Genomic DNA, 26,267 nt, shown 5'->3' on the forward strand with positions numbered 1-26,267 from the left:
AAAGCTCCTTGTCACAGGAGACTTGTTGCAGGAAGATAGATGTTTGCATGCATGTAAGACCAGTGTACTCTTGTATACTCTTTGTAATACATGGATTTTCTTAAAATAAAGGTCTGAAATGCAAAAAAAACAAACAAAAAAAAAACTTATTCAGAGTTGGGCTGCCTGGTCATCTTAATCCCCCCTGCTACACATGTGTGAAAGGCATTTTTAACAGTTGGCAATTGACTCAACAGAATGGAACAGATACTCTCATCAGAAAATTATTCATCTGCCTAGATGAGCATGGAACCTGAGAAATATTCCACCGATATATATTCAAGCCAGGGGGCAGATAGCTCAGCCAGGACAGATAAAATAAAGCCTCAAAGAATGGTTCAATTTAAGTCCCTTTCTGATGAGCTGCTTTCTTAATCCTAAACAAGAACAAATATCAGAGAAGTAGCCGTGTTAGTCTGGACCTGTAAAAGCAGCAAAGAGTCGTGTGGCACCTTATAGACTAACAGATGTTTTGGAGCATGAGCTTTCGTGGGTGAATACCCACTTCGTCGGATGCATGTAGTGGAAATTTCCAGGGGCAGGTATATATATGCAAGCAAGAAGCAGGCTAGAGATAACGAGGTTAGTTCAGTCAGGGAGGATGCGGCCCTCTTCTAGCAGCTGAGGTGTGAAAATCAAGGGAGGAGAAACTGGTTTTGTAGTTGGCAAACCATGGGAAGGAGAGACTGAAAAAATTCCACCACGATTTCAACAGCTTCCACCCCACCATCAACCTCAGCCTGGACCAATCTACACGGGAGGTCCACTTCCTAGGCACCACGGTGCAAATAAGCGATGGTCACATTAACATCACCCTATACCGAAAACCTACCGACCGCTATGCCTACCTTCATGCCTCCAGCTTCCATCCCGGGCACACCACACGATCCATTGTCTACAGCCAAGCACTGAGGTACAACCGCATCTGCTCTAACCCCTCAGACAGAGATCAACACCTACAAAATCTCCACCAAGCATTCTCAAAACTACAATACCCGCATGAGGAAATAAGGAAACAGATCAACAGAGCCAGACGTGTACCCAGAAGCCTCCTACTGCAAGACAAACCCAAGAAAGAAACCAACAGGACTCCACTGGCCATCACATACAGTCCCCAGCTATTTTAGCAAGACAGATTCTCAGACTGGCAAACCAACTCTCCCGCCTCATGCAATCATGATACACACTTAGTCCATGACTGAATTGTCATTTAGTTGTATGCATTTTCAGAGGCTTCATCAGGAGCAAAAAACCAACGTTTACTTTCTAGGCAGGAAATTCCACCTGTTAAATTAATCTGCTTTGTTCACCATGATCAGCAGATTCTCTTACTAGTTAATGAGTTACAGGTACATGAAAATTTGATTGTGAAACCATTACTTCAACTTTCCAGACTGTTCATGGATTAGATAGCATTGTAATCTTAAAGACAACAGCAGACCACCACTTCACCTTCTATCTCTGGTAGGAGCAAATGAGGTAGAGGTCCTACCTCTGGTTATCATCTGGAGTCAGAAAGGCAGGAAGTACCTGAACAACAATTTAATCTCTCTCTCGGTTCAGAGCTCTTGGTGCAGCTTAGCTCAGTATATGATTATTATGTATCATTTTCAGCACAGAAGTGCCCCTTTAATGAAGATATAAGAAATTAGTGATGCGGCAGACTATGGATCTGATCCAAAGCTCACTGAAGTAAATTGGAGACTTTCCAGGTACTTCAATGGGCATTGAATCAAGAGCAGCGTCTCAAAGTTCTGCAGAAGTTGATGGGAGTTTAAGGTCCTGATCACCTTGTAGGATTCATTCTAGGGCTCTGTGAGAAATTTTAGAAATAATATAATTTTGAGAAAGACATGATTTAGAAATACTTGATTTTTAAAAATATATACAATGATTCTGAGATAAAGAATTAAGATTCAAAAACAAAAATATCACAAGACACAAAAAAGAATACTGAGGAAAAATGAAGGAAAATACAAAATTGCTCTTCAATTTTTACTTGAGGGTAGCCGGACACCTTATACATTCACACCAGCAAATGGGCTTTGTAAATCATTTGAAAGATTAATATATGTCACCTTTGATTACCTCATGATAAAATATTACAATATAATCCTATAATTTCTACACCACTTATTTGGCACTTTGGCCGTACATGAACAAATTGACTTGGAGTCAAATATATCTTCTATGCATATCTGAAGCAGACTACTGCAAGAGGGATTTTGATCCCAAGCTACAGTAACTGTGTCCCTTTAGGCAGGATATATTAATCTGGGTACAAGCTTCCAAAGGGGGGGGGGGGGAAATAGAGCTGCCTAACTGCGGTTTGAGAATAATTCTGCTGCATTTTACTGGAAAAGAAAATTGCATCCATATCAGCCAGCCCCACTGTCCTATGACCCAATCCTGCAAAGATTCTCACATGTGGCTATATGGACTGAGTCACGCAACTTACATCACTGAACAGAATTCTTTGTAGGATCAGGGCCTTAAAGTGCATAAAGGAGGAGCCTTCTCCTTGTGAATAAACTGGATAAAGTATTTGAACACAATGTTTCAAAATCCAGACTTTTCAAACCTAGAAGTAGCAGCTAGTTTATAAATATAATGCTTTGTACTACTATTCATTTTTCATCAAAGCACGTTACAAACATTAATGCTTTAAGAGATTGAGCCAATGGGCTTCAAATCAGGCTCTAAACCTTTTAAAACCTACATAAAGTAAGATATTATCCCCATTTCACAGATCTGTAAACTGAGGAATAAAGAGCTTAACGCCAACATTTTTAAATTGAAAAACTCCATTTTAGGTACCTCATTTTCATAGATGCTGCGCATGAACAACTCACATTGAAGTCAGTGGGAATTGTGGGTGCTCAATGTAACCCAGACTTACACAGTGGTGTTGTTTCTCTCTCTCTCTCTCTCTCTCACTTGCAGTTACGTCAGAGAGAGAGGTTAATGGATCTGCTACAGCTTTGCAGTAACAGAGCAGAATATTCTAGCTCAAGTAGTAGAGACTCATACTTTTAGATCCAGAACTTCTGAGTTTGAACCCCGCTGACGACAAACCACCAAGAGTGTTGAATTGTTGGTGACAGCATGATTAAAGTTAAAGTTACTGACTTACATTGACATTTTGGTGCATCACATTTGCCACGTCAAAGATTAAAAGGCCACAAACCACCCACATGTTGTAATTTAACACACACATTTTTTGAGGCCTCTCTCGTTTCATTCATCTGTGTCCATATCATACTCAGACATTTTTTAAAAATTTCCAGGACAGGGTTTCCCCTTTCAGTTTTCATTGATGCTAGGTGTGACATTCAAGTGTTAATTAATATAAATTGGACAGACAATATATTAATTAAACATGACACTCAAATTATTTAAACCCAATACAAAACCAAGATTATACAAAGCATTTTGGTACCCTGCTTTTCCAAAATGACTGATGATATCAAGCCTTGGTAACTTGCTATAAGTCTACTGCTTCTTGGCTCCTTAGAAAAGAAGGAATAAATGAAGTGAAAAGACCACTGGAAAAGTCTAATAGACAAACTGACTAATCTCAGACCCCAAGGTCATAGCAAAGCAATTCATTTCTTGGCTTTTCCACAGCACAAGACATGATTTATCAATCTGAGAGCAGACTTACAAACACTATACATCTCAATAATACATTCCTTGCACTGTGTAACTTTTTAAACAATGATAGATTGCCTATGTTGAACCAATGTTATATTACAAACAGAAGCAGAATATTTGCAAGAAAATGAACCTTTAAAAAAGAATTATGCCAAATATAATTAATCACAATGGCTAATTGTGCCTTAGAGTATAGATGTTTCCTAATATATATGCTTCCAGATATTTTACCAACTTCAGGTATCACATATTGTTAGACATCAGGACACTAAACAGATGTCTTCTTTTCTTCATCATTTGATGCTGCTAATATTACAGTAGATTTGTTTTTTAAAATATAATAATTATAACAATAGTAACAACAACCACTTATATTTCCAGAGAGAAAGGATGGTTTTGTTGTTAAAACTAGATTGTGACTCAGGAGATCTGGATTTAATTTTCAGCTCCACCACAGACTTCCAGTTTGACCCTGAGCAAGTCGTTAATGACTCTGAGTCAGCTTCTCATCTATAAAATGAGAATAATACTTTCTTCTGTCTTTACTATTTATACTCTAATCTTGTACTGTGATCAGTGCAGGTTCAGCAGGATTGGGGCTTTAAACTATCAACAATTCTGAACAGGGACAATCTCCTACTCTCTGTTTGTGCAGTACCTGATACAGTGGGGATCTGATCTGATCTTGATTGGGCCCTCAAGGCACAACTCTAATGCAAATATATACTGATAATTTCTATAACATCTTTCATCCCAAGGGCTCCTAAACATTCTTTACAAACTAGGGTCCTGATCCTGAAATCTGTTCCATGCTGAAGAGAGGTAATGAAGGGATGGATCTGTAGTTAAGGTCTTGGCCAAAGGCTATGAGGAGGTATAAGTTAGCACAAAGCACAGAATAAACCTAAAGACTATATATGAGATGAGTCTGAAGGTTCAATGTGCGCAATTTCCAGTCCTCTAAATTTACTTTGTGATACTGCTTCCTCTGTCATTTTTAAAGTAACAAGCTTGCTTGCTTTCAGAGTACTGGTGTTTGCTCATTAACTGGTTTTTCAGTCCTGACAAGGCCTGATCCTTATTATCATGTATGAAAAATGAAGAGATCACCGCTGCAGATGGCATGATTGCATGATGTAATTTTTAACCAAGTTTTACTTTTAGGGTTATTCAAATATTTTTATCTTGAATAATAATCCTTATTGACCCAGCACATATACATGGAAGTTAATTTTACACTGCAGAAAAAGAATGGATTTCATTGCAATTTCAAATATTCTTGGTTAACAAAATTTCAAGTTATTAAAAAAATGCATAGTTAATGAGCTGAACACTGTGACCTCAGAGTCTGCATGAAGCTATCATTAACCTCCGTGTTTCTTCAGGTCCCATCAGCAGGGGCGGCTCTAGACAGTAGGCTGCCCCAAGCAGCGCGGAGCGCTGCGCCGCCCTTCCCCGGTCCCGCGGCGGGTCCCCTCTTCCCGCGGCTCCGATTGAGCTCCTGCGGCAGGTCCACCGGAGCCCGGGACGAGCGGACCTCCGCAGGCATGCCGGCGGGAGCTCCACCGGAGCCAAATGCCGCCCCCCGGGAAACGGCCGCCCCACGCGCCTGCTTGGCGCGCTGGGGTCTAGAGCCGCCCCTGCCCATCAGCACATTAGGGGCTTTGCTCTTTACACTTGTGCTTACAACAATTAAAGTTTGAAACTCCAGGCTTGAGAAAAAGGTAATTAATAGAGTTTCAGTAGGAAATAAAAAACACACCTACCCTTAAATCTTTAAATTGTGACATATTAATGCACTTGTCAAAGCAAAATTAGGGGGTATATATCATGTCTGAAGTGGGACTCAATCCTCCTCCTCCATCCCAAGGCCAATAGTATTTTCAGTTTTATCATTCGCTTTCTTTCGGTTTCTTTTCTCTTCCACTGTGTCTTCTATAGCTTCAAGTATCTTCCCTCCTCCCCCCGCCATTCAGTATCTGTGTATTCTCTGTCACTTCTGTCTGTCTAGGTTTTTACACCAACTTGGCCTCTGAGTGCCTCAGGCTCAGAAGATTTAACCTGTTTAAGGTCCTGATCCTGCAATTTGTTGCCTGAGTGCAGACGGCTGTGCCCAGGCACAAATTCCTCCTGACTTTAAGCGGGATTGTGTGGGTGCAGTGGCCTAACCAAACACAATCAATTGCAGACTGTCTCCTACACACACCGTTCCCAGCTGGTAGAGTTGTGGGGTGGCACTTTTTGGAGTATTTTTTAATTATTACATACAATTTTCTAATATATTTGATACACCCCAATAATGTTTCTGATGCTATACATGACACAGAAGACAAGGTAATCTATGCCCTGAAGAGTTTACAATCTAGAAAACAATCAAGCAGCTGTCTGCATCTCCCGGTGTTCTTTAGCATGGACTCTGAAGTATTGGTCCCAATAATGCAGATGTGGAGAGGGATTCAGAGGATGAGCCCGTGAAAAGGGCACTATGCACTAAATGTGGGCATTTGATAGCTTTGTTGCAAGGACTGTAGGTGCTCTAACATCTCCCTATTCCTAGTGATGTAATTAGTTATATTCGCCACATAACAGTTTAGGCACATTTTGTTGCAGGTTGGCAGAAGGCTGGTTGACACTGAGTATCAGCTGATCATTCACCCAAGTACCAGCTGCCAGTTGTTTTATATGCTGTGCCACACCTAGAAATGTACAACTGTGACTGATTCTAAAGCAAACATTTACTTTGGCACATCACAACACAGAAGGAATCACTGCAAACTCCCTTGCTCCTGAAGTAATTTGTATCTACTGCCATTTACAAATATATTACAAATTACACACCTGGAGGAGTTACAAATGTTAACCTGCTTAAGGCAACACCCCTAGTTTTTGTTTAAATCCTACCGTGTAATACCACTCCAACACTGCTGTACTATGTGTAATCTTTAACGTAACACTGATGGAAAGCATTCTAAGCAATGTCAGCATCACAGCTCAAAGAATTTATAAACAACAACATGGCCTGATAAATGTCTGTCACCAGCTGCTGTTTAGGGGCCTGAGACTCAATGGTCATTGAAGTCAATGGAAACACTTCCATTATTTCAGTGGCAGTTGAGTCAGCCCCTATTAATATTAGTCAAAGCTATCTTCAAAAGCCTTTTTTTTTTTTTGGCCACAATAGCCAGGCAATGGTATCTTTCTACTCTAGCTCTGGAGAAATTTCAGATGCAGAATTCTTTTCAGTATGGTTAACAGCAAACAGCATCTTTACAATCCTTCATGCAGCAACCAAATAAAAAAAAATCGTCTTTTTCCTATATACTTCTACATTCATGTGGAGAATGTGCCCTCAGATGCACAGTAAACACAGGGCACCTTCCTTTATCTCCCATGCAAACAGCACCCTGAATAGGAAGAGTGATAAACTGACGCTTCTGCAGCTTTGTAGCATGGAGGAAGCAACCCAACACATGTAAAGCTGAGCCCCTTTTTCTGAAACTATCTTTTAATGGACACATCAAATCAGCTGGACTATCAGAGTTCTGAAACAATACATATCTCCACAATTCTTTGATCTGCTCCAGCTGTGCAAAGCAGCTACAATACCAGTTTAACCAGCTCTCTAAAGATTCTCCATACCTAAGGGGAATCCTTGACTGGATGTTCCCATGAGAAAGGGGGTATACCTGGGGCAGTCTTAAAGTAGGGTGACCAGACAGCAAATGTGAAAAATCAGGACAGGGGGTGGGAAGTAATAGGAACTTATATAAGAAAAAGACCCCAAAATCGGGACTGTCTCTATAAAATCAGAACATCTGGTCACCCTACCTTAAAGCCACCTTTACGTTCTCCTCTTCCCAAGTGGTACTGAGTAGATCTCAGGGGCAGATAAGGATCTAGCCCACTATATATATATTCTGTGGGATGTAATATTATTTTTATTTGTACTTTTAAAGAAAGAATAGTGTCCCTTATGTTCTAACCAGCAGAGAGGCAATATGCTGAGAAATGTATAGTACCTCTCACTCATTTAACCCAATGGCAAAAAACTTGTGCTGACCTAATCAGAAGCAGGACAGTCACAAAATTATCCATAACAAAAATAATTAGTAACATTGCTTAATTACAATATATTCTTCAGTGTGCAAGTTCTCAAAGAGATTTAACTATATGGAAAGTCTGGTGGGATTTGTGTGTGCGTCCACATGCACATTTGTAAAATAACACCTTATATATATTGATAATAGCCATATAACTTACAGATCCAGGAGAGGAATACTATCTAATACAAATCCTTGACTACCTCACCTGCACTCTGCCCACTAATCCATCTCCCCAGGACTTACTACAGCATTCCAGATACTTGAACATAAGCAATAAGACTAATAACAAATAAACAAAACAAAAAAAACTGCTAGAAAAAAGGTTCTTTTCCCCCACCAAAAGAAATGTAGATATCTCTCCTTTTTTCTCACAAGATTATACTGTACTGATGCATATGTATATACAGATACACAGGCGCCTACAGCCCACAAGAGTCCGTTTTACCATCTTTACATAGCGGTACCCAGGCTTTCGCAGCTCAGAAGCCAAATTACTTGTTTTCAAAATCTAGCCATTTTTTCTTTAAGGAGAATATTCATTTGTAATTATTAGGGGCAGACAATCAATAAGAATCAAAAGGAAATCCATAACTTTTTTTACTGGTGACCAGCGCTACAAGCTCATATTGGTTGTGAAAGACTGACACACGCTCATGTTGCTCGTTGTGTTACTCCGTGGATAACATTTACAGAGATAACCCTACAAGTCTCAGATCCTGGGTCTACAAACTCAGGCTGTGGAGCTCAGACTACAGCGCTAAAAAGAGCTGTGTAGAAATTGTGGCTCAAGCTGGAGGCTGAAGCCCACCTCCTTCCCTAGTCTTCAGAGCCTGAGCTCCAACCCAAGCCCAAATGTCTACACAGCTATTTGTAGTTGTCATAGCATGAGTCCCACAAGCCCAAATCTGTAGACGTGAGCTTTCAGACTCACGGCAATGGGTTGCCACTTGCTCCGTAGATGTGCCCTGTGTGACTAAATCAAGTTATTTTGTGCTGAACTGTAGAATTAGCTGTTTAGATCACTATTTAAAAAAACAGAAAAATTGCCACATAATATACATTCTTGGGCCTGATTCTCCCCAGCAGGACACAAGTAACTTGCACTGAATGAAACCATTGGGAGTTATTCGTATCCTGAAGGTGAGATTCAGAACTCTGGAGATCTACTTACTCTTCTGCTTTCTCTGCATATAAAAGTAGAATGCACAATAAGGTCACCAAAGGCCAGAAAGAACAAATCTTCAAGCAACAGCAGTTAAAATAGATACCAGATCTGCTGGAAAAAGCAATCTGACCAGCATGCAGAGTTTCCAGGGATCACTGCTTTTTCTACAGCATTTTAGTGTTATGATCATTTTAAAAATGAAAGGGGGAAAATAAGGTACCTACTTCTCAGGATTTTCCACTTCTTCAGTTACAAAATTGAGGTAAAACCTAGAAAATAAGAGGAAAATTACAAAACTTTAATGCATTTTCATCCTAGATTAATTTTCCAACAGTCATGTAGATGTTTTTAATTCAATAAACAGACCTGTCCATTATCAGTTTCTTTACAGAGAGTTACCTTTGCAATTATACCAAGGGATGAAATCACACCTACTTATCCTTCCGTCTTCCTTCCATTTTGGAAGAAAAGTTGGCTTGCTAGTTATCAAAGAGAACAGGACACCAGACAAAACCCTACACAATGCCAATGTGGAATGACATTGCACTTAGGGCTTTTTCCCAAGCTCACATACTGAAAAAAATGTGGCCAAAAATCCCCCTCAAACCACACAAATCTCAGTTTTAGGCCCTAGTCTTAAGCTTGCATTTGACAGAATGTCTTGTAAACGTTATATCAGTGACCTTGACCAGACCTTTGGAGCAACCAGAATAGAAGCAACTTCAAAAGAATCCATCTTAGATTTTAGCCAATACTGGAAGTTGTAGTTAATGTCATATATATAGCCAGCGACCAAGGTCATTAATCCTGCAAGCCATGACACTGACCACTGCATGATCAATGAGGCCATTGCACTCCAGTGTAAGAGCCAACAAAGCTTTGTATCTGCATACATAAGGCTATGCAGCAGGCATAGTCCTATACACTGAGCAGTAGTAAGTCTCAAACTTCTTGAGTAATTGTTCCCTAACTTGCAAGTGCACAGAGTAAAAAAGGGAAGGGGGAGTAAGGTAAGAATGTTGATTTATGCCTAATAAGGCATTTAGCTACGTGCTCATCTCTTAAATCTCATTCCAACTACTAGACAGAAATAATTTGGTGGCCAGGCAGCAGTCCTCTCAGTAACATAAGACTGTGTTTCTCTACATTCTTTGTCCTGCTTCTCACTTTTCACCCACCACTTATATACACAATACTCTGCTCCTGCTCTATGCAGGATAAAACTCCAGACATAGCCAATAAAACATCCTTATTCTTCATTTTACTACTGCCTCTTAGGGCAGGTATTAAATTCCACCAATAACCTGGGTCACAACACCAAATTTTGCCCTGCTTCTTCGCTGTTATTTTATTGGATTAAATTAGCCACATGTGACTAACAGAGCAAGGCTACTGTGTGACATACCTCATAGTGCTCTGGTCTGTTCTGCTCTAAAGCAATCAGTTTGAGCTAGTGGCAAAGAGAGAGGTAGCTTGGAAGAAGCACTGGCAAAAGTTAGTTCTGTTTCTGTAAATGGCAAATAAAGATCTAGGATTAACAGTCAGTAGCTGGAAAAGGAAAGGCAAAAAGTGATTCCTTTTATTTTAAATGTAAATTTTGAGGAGCTCAGTGTTTTGGTTGGGAAAGGGAGGTAACTAGGTCTAAAAGGTATAAAGATAATATTATTAAAACCTATTTTACAGCCTCAAGAGTGAGTAATGTCCAAACAAGGAGTTTTCAAAGTACCAATAAAACAAAAATGATCATTAAGGGAAGTATTTTAAGCCAGAGTCCATTTCACAGGTAAATGAGAGAGGGAAGGGGTGGGTGGGAGAGAGAGATTTCATATAATCAGGAAGATTTCTTTTGGCTTTCAAAATACCAGCTCTATTTTCTGAATCTGTGGATTCTCTAGGGTGCCCCCCACACAACTGAATGTGTTTTGTTCGGTAATTCACTGTGTATGTTTGTAATGCCCTTGTACAAAAGGGGAGTTACAGGCTGGCAGAGAATTCAAATATCTGACTCAACTCATTGCCATCCCTCCCACCTCCAAAAAAACCCAAACCCTTATCATTCATGCCTTGTCCTTTGTATAAGGCAAAGTGTTTTAGTGCCTGTGAGCAGTGTGTAAAGGGGAAAAAAGGCTTTCAAACAGTTCTCAAAATAAACCCTGTCTGTGCATTGCAGTACTTTTTAAACTCCAGCTGCACAGTATATCGACATTGCACAATGTGGAATACCTATAGGGCATGAATAAATTATAAGGAAGAAGCTAAAAGCACCAATCTGTTTCCAGCCTACAATAGTGTCATTAGTGACAAGGAGAGAGAGAACTTGGAGCAAAGTTCTGAGCAAGATACTTTGAGCCAGATTCTGATACCGTAGCTCATGCTGAATAGTACTTTACTCCCACTGCAATAGTGTAAGATGCTAGTCAACAAGTGCAAAATGGTTATATATCACTACTTTGTGGCCTAGCTAAAGTTATTAATATACCCTTCCAAGCAGTCAGTTTTTACTAGCCTTTTGGGCTACATTTTCATATAGTAGAGATCAAGGTCCACATGAAACACAATTCCTCTTGCAAATTGTTTAATTGCCTGTATAAAACAGTATTTGTGCATGCAATTACCTGTAGGAGCAGGATTTTATAATGTCCCATGAGAATTAATGTACGATTTAAGTTCATCCTGTCAGCAACCCTTTTTGAATAGCAGAAAGGAATGACAGACCAGAACAATCCTTATGACTGATTATGGTCACCCTTTTGTTTTAGGATAAGTTATAATGTCTACTATGGTTTCCTAGGGTATGTCTACACTTACCGCGCGGGTCGACGCGGTGAGTTCGACTTCTCGGAGTTCAAACTATCGCGTCTAATCTAGACACGATAGTTCGAACTCCCTGCGCGCTCCGGTCGACTCCGGAACTCCACCACTGCAAACGGCGGTGGCGGAGTCGACCTTGGAGCCGCGGACTTCGATCCCGCGGTATCTGGATGGGTAAGTAGCTCGAACTAGGGTACTTCGAGTTCAGCTACGCTATTCGCGTAGCTGAACTTGCGTACCCTAGTTCGACCCCCGCCCTTAGTGTAGACCAGGCCCTATATGTATTACAAATTAGGCACTCTAGTTAAATATACATTTCTTTGTTTTAAGGTTTAGTAAGTAAGAGACAGGATCTTGTATTGTATCTATGGTAGGGAGATTAGAGGAATCTTGACGGCCTGAAGCCCCAATGTGAATTGTTTTAGTTATAAAGATTTAGCAAGGCTTGATTTACAATGTATTCTGCTGAATATACAGTACTGCTGTCTGTATACCTTTGAAGGTTTCTGTGAATGAGGAATGCATGCATCAGGAAAAGATAAGGTGTGAAAGCCATCAAAAATGTCCAGATGGTCAAGAAAAAGTGAGAGAGACTTGGAAAGACCAGGAGACAATCAGAAAATATCCATTGTAGCCAATGCTAAACATGTTAGCAGCATTGACGACCTCAGAGGTGAGGCAGGCACCCCCGAAGGCGAGACAACAAATAGAAGTGTGGCAAAGTACCTTCCTCTCCTCAGCAGGCCCAGTCCTTTTTAGCCTTGGAGACACAGGCTTGGACAAGGCAAATCCTTACCGGTAGCATAGGGTCTGATATTCCTTTCCCCAGTCAGCACCTTGTGCTTGTTTTCCTTCCCTCCAGGGGAGGGAGTGCAGCCTTCCTTCCTGGGAGGGTTCAGGGTCTTGCTGCACCCATCCTACTGGCAGTTTCCCTGTTTCTCTCACACACACACCCCACTTCCATTCAGGGGAGGGTTTAAAAAGGTCACAAGCAGTTGGAGCCAGCTGAACCTAATTAGTTCCCTAGTAATCCCTGTTCCAGCTGTACCTTATTTCCCAGTGGTTCTCTCTCCTCAGTGGATTGGGAGAGGCCTTTTAACCCCCTGGGACTAATTACTACCCTGCCTTTGTAGCTGTTTGTCCTGGGTTTACCACATGGAGATAAGGATGGGAAGCCCGACAATAAGCATCAAATGATAACGCCACTTAAGGACTAATGATTACAGGATGACATTGCAAAATGCATGGACTCAAATGGGAATTTACAACTAGAAAGCTGGGGTGTTTTGCCATGGAACTCTGGGTTCAGTCCTGCAAAACCTTGGAGCATCAGATCGTGACCGACAAGAGCCCAGTTCCACACTCGTGCTCAATCTAACTGGCCATTAGATTGACTTGAGCTACAACAGACTGGTAACTATAAACATCAACTGGCAGGACTCTGTGTGTCTGTATGTGTGTGTGTACATGTGTGTGTAACTAAAAAGCATATGCTAACTATTGCATTTTCAATAAATGCTGCGTATTTGACTTATCCTATAAAAGATCCCGTGTGCTTTGTATAGCATAATGTAACCATATATTTAACAAAGGGATTTTTTTTCCTGTTTGCTTTTAATTAAAATAGATTATGAGAATTAAAGTATATTCCTCCTTGTTTACCTCAGTTCTATCCTGAGGCCAAAAATGTAAATCAATAATTATTTTGAGCCAGATTCATCCATGCTTACTCACCTTACTCTGCAAAAATACTGTCTTTCCTTGATGGGGCTACCCACAAAGTAACTACTGAACATAAGTAAAACCAGCAAAATCTGTCCCTTAATACATTAAAACAAGATATACATGAGATGGTTGAATTCAGGATCCTGACAAAAAGGAGAGCAGCAGAATATGGACACTGGACTTCAGAAAAGCAGACTTTGACTCCCTCAGAGAACTGATGGGCAGGATCCCCTGAGAGGCTAATATGACGGGGAAAGGAGTCCAGGAGATCTGACTGTATTTTTAAAGAAGCCTTATTGAAGGTGCAGAAACAAACCATCCCGATGTGCATAAAGAATAGCAAATATGGCAGGCAACCAGATTGGCTTAACAGAGAAATATTTGGTGAGCTTAAACACAAAAAGGAAGCTTACAAGAAGTAGAAACTTGGACAGATGGCTAGGGAGAAGTATAAAAATATTGCTCGAGCATGCAGTGGTGTAATCAGGAAGGCCAAAGTACAACTGGAGTTGCATCTAGCAAGGATGTGAAGGGTAACAAGAAGGGTTTCTATAGGTATGTTAGCAACAAGAAGGTGGTCAGGGAAAGTGAGGGAACCTTACTGAATGGGGAAGGCAACACAGTGACAGATGATGTGGAAAAAGCTGAAGTACTCGATGCTTTTTTTGCCTTGGTCTTCACAGACAAGGTCAGCTTCTAGACTGCTGCACTGGACAGCACAGTGTGGAGAGGAGATTAGCAAACCTCCGTGGTGAAAGAAAAAGTTAAGGACTATTTAGAAAAACTGGACATGCACAAGTCCATGGGACCGGATGTAATGCATCCAAAAGTGTTGAGGGAGTTGGCTGATATGATTGCAGAGCCATTGGCTATTATCTTTGAAAACTTGTGGCGATCGAGGGAGGTCCTGGACAATTGGGAAAAGGCAAATATAGTGCCCATCTTTAAAAAAAGGAAGAAAGAGAAACCGGGGAACTACAAACCAGTCAGCCTCACCTCAGTTCCCAGAAAAATCATGGAGCAGGTCCTCAGGAATCCATTTTGAAGCACTTGGAAGAGAGGAAGGTGATCAGGAATAGTCAACATGGATTCACCAAGGGCAAGTCATGTCTGACCAACTTGATTGCCTTCTATGATGAGATAATGGCTCTGTGGATATGGGGAAAGCGGTGGACGTGATATACCTTGACTTTAGCAAAGCTTTTGATATGGTCTCCCACAGTATTCTTGCCAGCAAGTTAAAGCAGTATGGATTGGATGAATAGATTATAAAATGGATAGAAAGCTGGCTAGATCATTGGGCTCATCAGGTAGTGATCGATGGCTTGATGTCTAGTTGGCAGCCGGTTTCCAGCGGAGTGCCCCATGGTTCAGTCCTGGGGCCAGTTTTGTTCAACATCTTTATTAATGATCTCGATGATGGGATGGATTGCACCCTCAGCAAGTTTGCAGATGACACTAAGATGTGGGGAGAGGTAGATATGCTGGAGGGTAGGTATAGGGTCCAGAGTGACCTAGACAAATTGGACGATTGGACCAAAAGAAATCTGATGACATTCAACAAGGACAAGTGCAGAGTCCTGCACTTAGCATGGAAGAATTCCATGCACTGCTACAGGCTGGGGACTGACTGGCTAAGTGGCAGTTTTGCAGAAAAGGATCTAGGGATTACAGTGAATTAGAAGTTGGATATGAGTCAACTGTGTGCCCTTGTTGCCAAGAAGGCTAATGGCATATTGGGCTGCATTAGTAGGAGGTTTGCCAGTAGATCAAAGGAAGTGATTATTCCCCTCTATTCGGCACTGGTGAGGCCACATCTGGAGTATCGTGTCCAGTTTTGGGCCCCCCACTGCAGAAAGAATGTGGACAAACTGAAGAGTCCACCGGAGGGCAACAAAAATGATTAGGGGGCTGGGGCACATGACTTATGAGGAGAGGCTGAGGGAGCTGGGCTTATTTAGTCTGCAGAAAAGAAGAGTGAGGAGGGATTTGATAGCAGCCTTCGACTACCTGATGGGGGGTTCCAAAGAGGATGGAGCTCAGCTGTTCTCAGTGGTGGCAGATGACAGAACAAGAAGCAATGGTCTCAAGTTGCAGGGCAGGAGGTCTAGGCTGGATATTAGGAAAAACTATTTCACCAGGAGGTGGTGAAGCACTGGAATGGGTTACCTAGGGAGGTGGTGGAATCTCCATCTTTAGAGGTTTTTAAGGCCTGGCTTGACAAAGTCCTGGCTGGGATGTTTTAGTTGGGGTTGGTCCTGCTTTGAGCAGGGATTTGGACTAGATAACCTCCTGAGGTCTCTTCCAACCCTAATCTTCTCTGATTCTATGATATAGGACATGTCAGTCATTTTTTACACTTAAATACATGGCTTTGTTACAGCATACGATCTATAATACAAGTGGACATCTTTGGACTACTTACCAGCCTGAATAGGCATACATTCCTGAATAAAAAGCGAGAGGTAATCCCATAACACTGGCATCATTCCCTGCAAATGCATCTTTAAAGTGCTGTGTTTCTCCTGCAATAGAAATAGAAACAATACTTAAATATAACCTCTGAAATATTCACTAGACAATTTTTAAAAAAATGGACCCGTGACTACTACTACATTGACCATCTACACTCCTTTTCCCTTGTTTAAAAAAAAATCACATCATGGAGAAGTTACTCACCCAGATAGTTCAACTGACTTCAGATTCTGCTGTTGACATCAACAGGACTATTTGGGAGAGTAGCCCCTCATCAGTGTGAGTAAAGTGTCAGTCTGGCACTGAGACTGTGTCCTGATTGCATTCACTTTCCACTCTAGGAAAGAAGTTGGTTGTATTGTTTGCCAAAAGGGCCAGCTTTACTCAAATTTTGCTGACTATTTTCAGAAACAGCTAATCTCCTCTAATCGTGTAATAGGAACAAAATGTATGATCTATATGTCCAGCTAATACAGTTTGTATATGATACAGGTGAGCTACAGCCAAAAATTCTCTTGAGAAATTATTTGGTGGATAATTTCAAATAAAGTTTGAGAAAATCCTATTGGCAATTTGCAAACAGAAAATGTATCGGATAAATGACCGAATATACATTGTGCACCCATCTGTATTCAATATTAATGTACATTTTAAACATGTCAATCAATGTACCTATTTTTCACATTTACTGCTAGCCAAAAAGCTGGCTCCTGAACCAGCTGTCACATGAGAAGCACAATACTGCTGTATCACTAGAAACGGAAAAGTTAACCAACCCCCCCCAGATCTGATGTTTGGGGAAAGAGAAGGTTCAAATTCTGGATTTGAAATGTCTGGCTAAGACCTTTTAGGCCAAATTCTGCCATAGGCTGCAGGAGGCTTTCAGGGGCTTCAATGGGAGGTGCACACAGTCATGTAACAGCAGAATTTGAACTTCTGTGTTTATTTTATTTTCTTTGTTGGGCTTGATTCCTAGTGCATTCACAGTGTTGTAATTCCACTGACTTCAGTGGAGCTATTCCTGATTTACACTAACACAAATGAGAACAGAATCAGGCTCTTAATTTTTTGTAATTATTCTCTATAATTATACTTTAAAATTTAAATCACAAAAAACACTGCCAGCATTTTACTTATAACAGCTTTTTTAAAAAAAATGGAATTGATAGCTAAAATCTGTCCAGCATTTAAGCTATTAGCATCCAGTAGATTTCTATCACATAATATTCATAACCATGAGTCACATTATACTAAGCAAGAATTATACAGCTATCAATCCAAACACTTGCGGGTAAACATATTGAAAATAGTACCCAGGAGGTGGCTACAGACATATCGTAATAGGCTGTGTGCTCATATTTTTCACAGATTGTTCTAAAAATTTTCCCTACTCAATTTCCTGTACAGATTGTTTTGAATGCACTTCTGCTCATTTTAAAAAGATAATGGAGGCGGGGGAAATTGACAAAACAAGTTCTTCCCTGTAGGACGTGTACATTCATATCTCAGGAATGCAGGGTTTTGCTACTCCCCACTTCACAAACATTCACATTTGGAAGATGCAGTGAAGAGTTTCCACACAGAAAGAAAGGTTTGGTTATAGATCCATCTATCCTGTCGGCACAGGAATATTGTAACCGAATCTGCTGGGGGAAACTGGCACTGCACACGTGTGCTGTAACTAACAGTAAGCTTTAAGTGTGTATTTGTGTAACTCCCCTCAACAAGAGTTATTCTCATTCTCATTCTCTGCTATAATGTTACCGGATTCAGTGTAGCTTGTAAGACTGCTCTGGCATCAGACCTAGTGGTGCCCTAGGTGGCTGCCTATTCTGCCTATGGCTAAGGATGGCCCTAGGCATTGTTATGTGCTAGATTTTCTAGGAAGTTGTAAGCCTGTGCAGAATTCTGTTCAATGTCCTAATTATCAAAGGGTCAAATCCTGAACTCCTTACTCAGTTTTCATTCCATCTTTATTCATTTCAAACTCCTCATTTGTCATGTTCCTGTAGCAGATATGGACTGGCTACAGAGCTTGCTTGTACACACTAGATGTGTTTATACTAAGATCCTTTAATGCTCTGTCAGGTATTGCTGAGGGTAACTTTAAATAACGTATTTTCTCACACTGCGCCACCTAGTGGCTGAATGGTATAATACAGTACATGGTATAATATAATAATAGCATTCCATTACATCACTGAAGCTGATGTGAGTTTTGCCTGAGTAATGACTGAAAAAAATGGAAAGCCATATTCTTCCAGCCTCACTCAGAATGAGAAGTACCTTATTCTGTGAATAGCCTCACTGACAGCATATGGAGGTAGAGGGTTGTGGGGCTGTGAGAGAACAGAGTGGACAGAAGGAATGATTCAGGGGGGACACCATTTAGCATAGCTGGTTTGACACACAAGGCAAAAGCACCCTGGGAAGCCAATGTTGGGTGTGGGTCACATGGGGAAATCAATGGTTCTACTCAATATAAGTAAGGGTAATTGGAGCTAGCCCTGAGCGAGGCGCTCACTATTTGGTCCAGTCCAAGGATATTAAGAGATGAGTAGAAAAAAAGAGTATTTTATTAATGTGAAAGTGAGAGGAAGGAGGAGGAGTAGCTATGAAAAAGAAAACAAAAACACATGAGATCAGGAATCTGTCTAGTGATTAGACTGAGACCTGGAGTGGGAAACTTTTGTTTAAGACACGGTAACTGGCTAAGGAGAATTTAAAAAGTGAGCCATCTATGGCCTTGAGAAAATCTGAATCCACTGCTCTGTGAGTGAGTGAGAGAGAGAGAGAGTACACTGTTGTTGACCACTTGTTTTTCTTATAGAATGATCCACCAGTTGTGATGAATTGTTCAGATTACATTTGGGTAGGCAATGATTAGGGCACCTTTCCTAGCCCTTTCACTTGCTAGAGTGAGCAGTGCTGTCCTGTAAAAGGGGTGCTCATTCACCTGGGGCATCGCTAAACATTTTTGCTCCCTGGGATTCAAGATCAAGATCTTTATAGAATGTCCACTGTGTTGATGACCCTCAGCATATTAAATCTGCTTTGGTGCACCATGTGGAGGAGACCTCTAGGTCCAACATCTAAAAAGGCACTGCAACATTGTATTGTGAAATACATAAGTCCTGATAAAGCACAAAAGACGTCAATGACTATCCCCTGCATCTTACGTAGTTCCCAGTCGTCATGACCTTTTGTGTCACTGTTCTCCAACTTCAGCAGCTGAGAGAGCGAGATTGCCCATGTGCAACAGATTTCTTACCTAAAAAACCTCACTCACAGGCATTCACAAATCATTAAGAAAAAAAGTCTGCAATGATGGGTGAGTGAAGTGTCAGGTGTAGCTGAACACTTGGAGTCACAATCACAAACTTGTACACAGGTGACCTGGGACATTGGTTCCTCAACTTTGAATCTTGGGGAGCAAGGATGTTCAGTAACATCTCTCTTGTTTTTTCTATAAAACAAGAGCTCTCTCTATGGTTACATGGAACATGCAGACCCTAATGGACAAAGATACCACATCAAGATTTGAAAGATGTACAGCATTAATTGCAAGAAAACCTGCAAGATACAGCAACAACATAGCTGCCCTCAGCAAAACCAAACTTGAAGATGAAGGCTCCATAATGAACTAGAAGGTAGCTACAGCTTTTTTTTGAAAAGGGAAACCATCAGAAGAAGACACAATTGATGGCATTGGTTTTGCCATTAAATAGAGCTGCCTGAAATCACTGAGATACTTACCTGCAGGCAAAAATAAACACCTAAGTACTCTACAGTTTTCCATTGGAAATTCATGATATTGTGACTCCTATCAGTGCTTATGCTCCAGCCATGAATAACTAAAAGAACAGTTCTATTCTGATTTGGATGACATAACCAAATGTATACCAGTGAAGACAAACTCATACTTCTGGTAGATTTTAATGCCAGAGTTGGAAAAGAGAAAATTTAACAGGAGCTGTCTTCTCCTCAGCAACTGTACTGAACATGTGTTTGTTATCACTGACACAATCTTCAGGCAAGCTGACAAATATGAATCTTTGTTGAGGCATCCAAGATCCAAGCACCTGATTGACTATGTCATTACATGGCAGAGTTATCAGGGATATCAGATAACCAGAGCAATGTGAGGAGCAAACTGTTGAACTGACCATAGGATGATCAGAGCCATTTTCAATTTACACATTGCTGCTCTTCATTGAAACAATGCTGAATAGATCAAACCGCAATTGAATATAGCAAAGTTGAGACATTCATTTAATCAAGAAAAACTAAGGGAAAACTCAAAGAAAAAAATTGATCACCTTACATCATCAGGTCTCATTTTGCTCAATCAGCTTGTCAAAACAGCGTCAGAGAAGCTTCCATCAGAGATCAAATGAGGATTTAGATTGGGACGGTGCACCATAGACATGATTTTTGCTGTTAGGCAGATTCAGGAAAAATGCATTGAACAAAACATGGAACTGCATGTTGTCTTCATGGATCTAAAAATAGTGCTTGACACTGTGAACAGAAATGGCCTCTGGAAAGTTCTAGAAAAGTTTGGCTGCCCAATTCATTAACACCGCATGTCAATTCCATGAAGACATGTCTGATCAAGAACTCTCAGATGGTGACCTCTCTAAACAATTCCCCATACCTAACAGGGTGAAACACGGCTGCATGCTGGCACCAGTCATCTGTGGTCTCTTCTTTGTACCCATTCTAAATTATGCAAATGATAGCTGTCAAAAAGGAATATACATAAGGTACATAACTGCTGGAGAACTCTTCAATCTCTGAAGACTTGCTGCAAAGACAAAAGTCCTTGAGGCACTCATTTGTGAAACTCTCTTTGCAGATGTTTGTGCTCTACTTAGTCACAGTGAAAGTGACTTACAGCTCATCCTTGAGAGGTTCTCAGAAGCAACTAAACAGTTTGGACTCATCAGCCTGGAAAAAAATGAAGTCCTCTTCCAACCAGCCCCATCAACCACTAAGCCAAACATCAGCAAATATGGGAGGAGGGATAGCTCAGTGGTTTGAGCATTGGCCTGCTAAACCCAAGCTTGTGAGTTCAATCCTTGGGGGATCATTTAGGGAACTCGGGTAAAAATCTGTCTGGGGATTGGTCTTGCTTTGAGCAGGGGGTTGGACTAGATGATCTCCTGAGGTCCCTTCCAACCCTGATGAAAGAAAGCATCACTGGTACCAAACTAAAGAATGGCAATAACTTTACATATCTTGGCAGTAGTATCTTAAATGATAGTTCCCTGGGTCAAGAAATATCAAACAGAATACAAAGGCAAGCCAGTCTTTTGGAAGACTTTCCCATAGTATCCTCAACCAGCCTACCTTCAAACTGTTGCCGGAACTGATATACGATGCTGCTTTGATAGCACCCCTTTTATATGGATGTGAAACATGGACAGTTTACTACAGACACATCAAGCAACTTGAAAGCTTTTACATGCATTGTCTTTGTTCTATTCTGTAGTTCTGCTGGCAAGACAAAGTGTCAAATATCAACATCCTTGAGAGAGAAGAAACAAACAGCATCAAAGTAATGATTATCAAAGCCCAGCTTAGATGGGCAGGTCACGTTATCAGAATGGGTGGTAACAGATTCCCCCGAAAGAGTTCTTTATGGTGAGCTGGAACTAGGAAAGTATAGGAAGGGCAGTCAACATAAATGCTTCAAAGATGCCCTTAAGCAGAATATCATCTCATGCAGTGTAAGTATTGATGACTTTGAAGACACAGCCAATGACAGACCTGAATGGAGAGTAACTATCGATAAACATTGTAAACATTCTGAGAAAGACAGGTGTGAAAAGTGGATTGAAAAAAAGGGCCAAGCATCATGCCAAGTTTTTCAGCGGCATTCCTAGATGACATCTGCTCATGACCTTGACCCGCACAAACTAGACTATAGAGCCACAAGAGAATACATGAGATGCCAGGACATCATTGTCGGATATGATGGACAGACATACTGTGTTTTTGATGCAGGTTTGAGGTTATATGGAATATTGCAAAAGTATCCTCCTGAATTGATAACATATGAAATTCTTACCAGATAGGATCTACCAATGAGCTTATTAAAATCAACGGCTCTTCTATCTCCCCTACTCTGAATGACTTTTTTGTGCTTTGTTACAGTAACATCTAAACAATGACAATATAGAGAGACTTGTGAACTCTTCAGACTTCCTTCACTGAGTTTGTATGAGCCCGGCTGTCTTGCTTTTATATTTATTCTTTCACTTGGTATTAGTAACATGTACATGAGCTTCAAATACAATCACATACGGGCACATCTGCTAGTTTAAACATCTGCAAAGGCCAACATCAGGAACAACATCTTTCTCCCATGCAGACACAATATTTTACCACAAGTATTTTAACATTTGGGAGCTACATTGCACATTTTGATATGCTCATAATTTTGTGAAAATTCTGAACCCTGAACATTCCTGTTGCTAATTCATAACATATAATAATGAACCGGGCTAAACGTTAATGCAGTTAAAAAACAAATTATCTCTGCCAGATAATAATGTCCAATTTATTAAAACATTTAGAGGAACAAGACATGCCCATCTGCCATTAAAACTGATTCTGTCTTTCTACAGAGAGTTTTCACTTCAAATAAAAGTTTGGATGCTGAAAGGAGCAATTCTGTGCTTCTTCATTTAACATGCTGGATCCAGTCTCAATACTCTCATTGGCATGCTGCTATAAATACCAGTTCATCTCAGTGTGGTTCCACTTCCAATCAATTGCATGACAGTACAGAACTCAAGTTAAACAAGCAGAGACTTATTAAGAGATTTTGCTGGTATAAGCACTATTTGGTAGCAGTGAGGGTGGGGGAAGGGAGAGAAAAATCATTTTAAAAGCATTTACTTTTTAGTTCATACCTTTAATTAGCTGCATAACTCCAGGGACTATAATTATCAAAATTGCTACGAGCTTGCAAAAGGTAAGGAAAATCTGGATGCGAGCACTCCAACTGACACTCATGCTATTCAGGACCATTACCACTGCTGCAAGAGAAGAAGAGGTGAAAGTTAAACAGAAGTCCTCATCCCACCGAAGACACTGTAAACTAAAAACTGAATAATGCTGAACAGTGGATTCTTACACATGAAAGAAAACAGAGACATCCTAATAACTTGTTCCCTCTGTTACCTCCTCACCTTTCCCCTCCCCATCCTATGCTAAATGCCTCTGCTGAACCCATCTTTCTGTCCCACTGCTCCAACCATCAATCTCTTCACTATCTGCCTAGCTCTTTCCACCTCAAATTATAGCTTGTCACTTACTCAGTGTCAGAATTGTTAACTGTTCGTAATGGATGGGCTGATATAACACTGCTTTTGATTAAAAAATTAATTGCACATCCCATCACTCTGGGCCTCAGTGTTAATGTTGGCTTGGTTGTAGAATTGCATTTTTTAAACCATAATTAATAATAAAATTAAAGCTTCTCACTCTCACTTAGGCTCTGCATAAATTTGCCCCTAGCTACACCTCTGCCTTTATTTCCACTTACTCTTCTTCTCACTATTTATCCTCTTTTAGGATCATATTACACCAGACACAAGGGGATGAGGATGCAAAGAACTTCCCAGCTATCTTTGGGAATTCTAGCACTGTTGGTGGTACTAGATGCACAGAGGCCTCGCAGTCCTCCAGTGCCAAGTTTGGGCCTGTGTCCAGCTCATATGCAAAGACAGAAGAAAGGGAAGGAAGGATCCTTTCATTCTCACCCCCAAATTGTGTGCCCTACCCATCAGGGCAAGTACATTCTGGTTCTTAATGGGACCCTGACTGACACAGAAGATGAACAATGAAGCATCTAATTCTATCCCAGTTATTCTGGCATATGTAATGATATGCCTGTAGGAGGAGAGGAGATAAGGAGGTATTAGTAAATGAATAATTATACAGAGTACAAAACCCTATTGCTAGCCAAAAGAAGAATACGGTTTTTAATCCCTTGCTGGAGAAAAGGGTGAATGTGATAGTGCAAGCCTATCAATTGATCCTCTCTCTGTTTCCATCCAGAGGGACTAATGAATCAGCTTTACATCAGAATCCTTCCTTACTCCAAAGCCTTCTTAGGAGCACTGGTTTATCTGGATTACCAGATATCTCACACACCACTGGATTTATAAAATCACAATTTAGGAGTGCCCATCCAGAGCCTGAAACTTGGAGCTTAGCAAATATTAATTCAGGTGTTGCAGGTCTGGCCCTGTACAGACTCTCCAGCAGCTAGAACTACTGTTTCATCATGTGTCTTTACAAGTCGGCTCTAGGACTATGGATGATGCTTAACCTGCAAAACGGAGCAAGGTTTTACTGTGCTTCAGAACTGAGACAGTCTCTTTTGGGCTACCACAAAAACAAAATTGTCTGACTTCTGCAAAATCTCCTTGTAGTCAGAATATTTTGTGTTTTGCTTTATTATTCCTGTATACATACGTCAACCTGGCAACACATATAAAGTGCTGGGTGCCTGATTCACCTCGGTGACACTCAACACTGATATAATTCAGTTGATTTAAGTGTTAAAAGTTCCTCCTGTTCTAAGGTGGAGTAACATAGTTCTGAATCAGGCCCTAAATCCTTACATATGTTGGATTGACTGGTTGTTGATCATATACTCATTTACATTGTCAATTTTCGCAGCTACTCTTAAGTATTTAATTGAAAATTAAGCAAAATACATTTTAAACAGCAGATATACCTGCACTGTGTAAGTCACTAAGAAATCCAATGCCAGAAGCTATTCATTGGTTTATTTCAAGTTTTCTAGAAATTTGTTTATATTTGTATTGTGGCTCTTGCACAAGACAAAGCACAGGCAGGGGGCACAATACAAATATAAGATGAAATTTTCAGCTTAGTATTTTAAACCTCCCATTCAACTCATGCAGAGTTCAAGATCCATGCCAAGAACATTCAGTTACACAACTCAGCACAGAGTAAGTAACATGAGCAACTCTGCCTCAAAGAGAACTGTTCTGTACTCACTGGTTTTTAATAAGTTGATCAACTTCCTGATATGCACCCGAGATTTTTATCACATAGCAAATAACTAGTGAGAACTAGAGCTGAGAGAATATAATTTCAGTTCACACAGGTTATGTCTAGACTGCAATAAAAGACCTGTGGTCAGCTGTGGCTGGCCTAAGTCAGCTCACTTGGAGGGGTTCCAAGCCTGGTTCCAGACCAAGGCTGAACATTTACATTGCAATTTTATAGCACCACGACCCCAGCCCCGTGAGCCCAAGTCAGCTGACCCAGGGTCTGAGATTCAGTACCACCGCTTTTTTATTGCAGTGTAGACATACCTACTGGTTTAGCTCATGCACAAGCCACACATAGCTCATAGGTGGGTCGTGTTTGCTTGAACACAATCTCCTCTGTTTGTGGCCACGTTAGAAACTCACAGATGTTTCCTGTGATCTCAGCCAAGGCAAAACCAGAAATGGGGTGGCCAGCTACTTTGTGGCTGCTTAGTTGTGGGTTTGCAGTTGAACAGGAAGAGAGAGAAAAATACAATTAAAGAGTGAACATGCATGAGCCCAGTGTTGCAATCAGATCTGTTCAGGCACAGAAGATATCTATGCTACTGCAGAGCCTGAGTGACGTCAGTGGCAATCTGCACGAGCCTAACAGTATGTCTGTACTGCAGTGAGGAAGTGTGATTCCCAGCATGGGCAGACAGACTCACACTAGCTTTGCTTGAGCTAGTGCACTAAAAGTAGCAGTGTGGACATTGAGGCACCGGCTCACACTAGACACCCAAATCCGCCTGACCCCTGGGTCTGAGCTCAGGTGACCAGTCCAAGCCACCACCCATGGCACATTTTTAGCACACTAGTTCTAGCAAAGCTAGCACAAGTCTGTCTACCTGTGGTATTTGTACCTGTGTTTTATAACAGCAGTGTGAATTTAGAGGAGAGAAGGGAGAAGATAGTGGAGAATAGAAGCCATGACAGGCTTTTATGGCCTAAGTACTTGTGAGAAGTAACAGCCCACATTAGCCTAAATATGTTGCTATTTGGACATCTGTGTGCACCAACTGAAAAGGAGGCACAGAAGGCATAAATCTTGATCTGGAATACAAAAGCATCTCAGTGAAGAAAAGTCTTTATTTAAGCTGCTTATCTGAAATCTGCCAAAGGGGACTGATTTAGTCATAACTAAGGCTGTGTGTCTATCATGGAGGTCACAGATTCTGGGACTTTCCATGAACTCTGCAGCAGCCAGTCCAGCTGGCT

The 26,267-nt window shown here is 40.8% G+C and overlaps 1 protein-coding gene across 1 annotated transcript in view; it reads right to left on the reverse strand.

Moving 5' to 3' along the window:
* SLC7A11 (solute carrier family 7 member 11) overlaps positions 1–26,267 on the reverse strand; it is a 75,107-nt gene that overhangs the window by 34,321 nt on the left and 14,519 nt on the right. Inside the window, exons 4-6 of the mRNA XM_039540630.1 lie at positions 22,893–23,018; positions 15,923–16,022; positions 9,186–9,230 (exon numbers count right to left, since the gene is read on the reverse strand). Of these exons, the coding sequence (XP_039396564.1) occupies positions 9,186–9,230; positions 15,923–16,022; positions 22,893–23,018 (271 nt within the window). The remainder of the gene's footprint in view (positions 1–9,185; positions 9,231–15,922; positions 16,023–22,892; positions 23,019–26,267) is intronic.

The sequence above is a fragment of the Mauremys reevesii genome, linkage group 5 (genome assembly GCF_016161935.1).
Source record: "Mauremys reevesii isolate NIE-2019 linkage group 5, ASM1616193v1, whole genome shotgun sequence".
NCBI lineage: Eukaryota > Metazoa > Chordata > Testudines > Geoemydidae > Mauremys > Mauremys reevesii.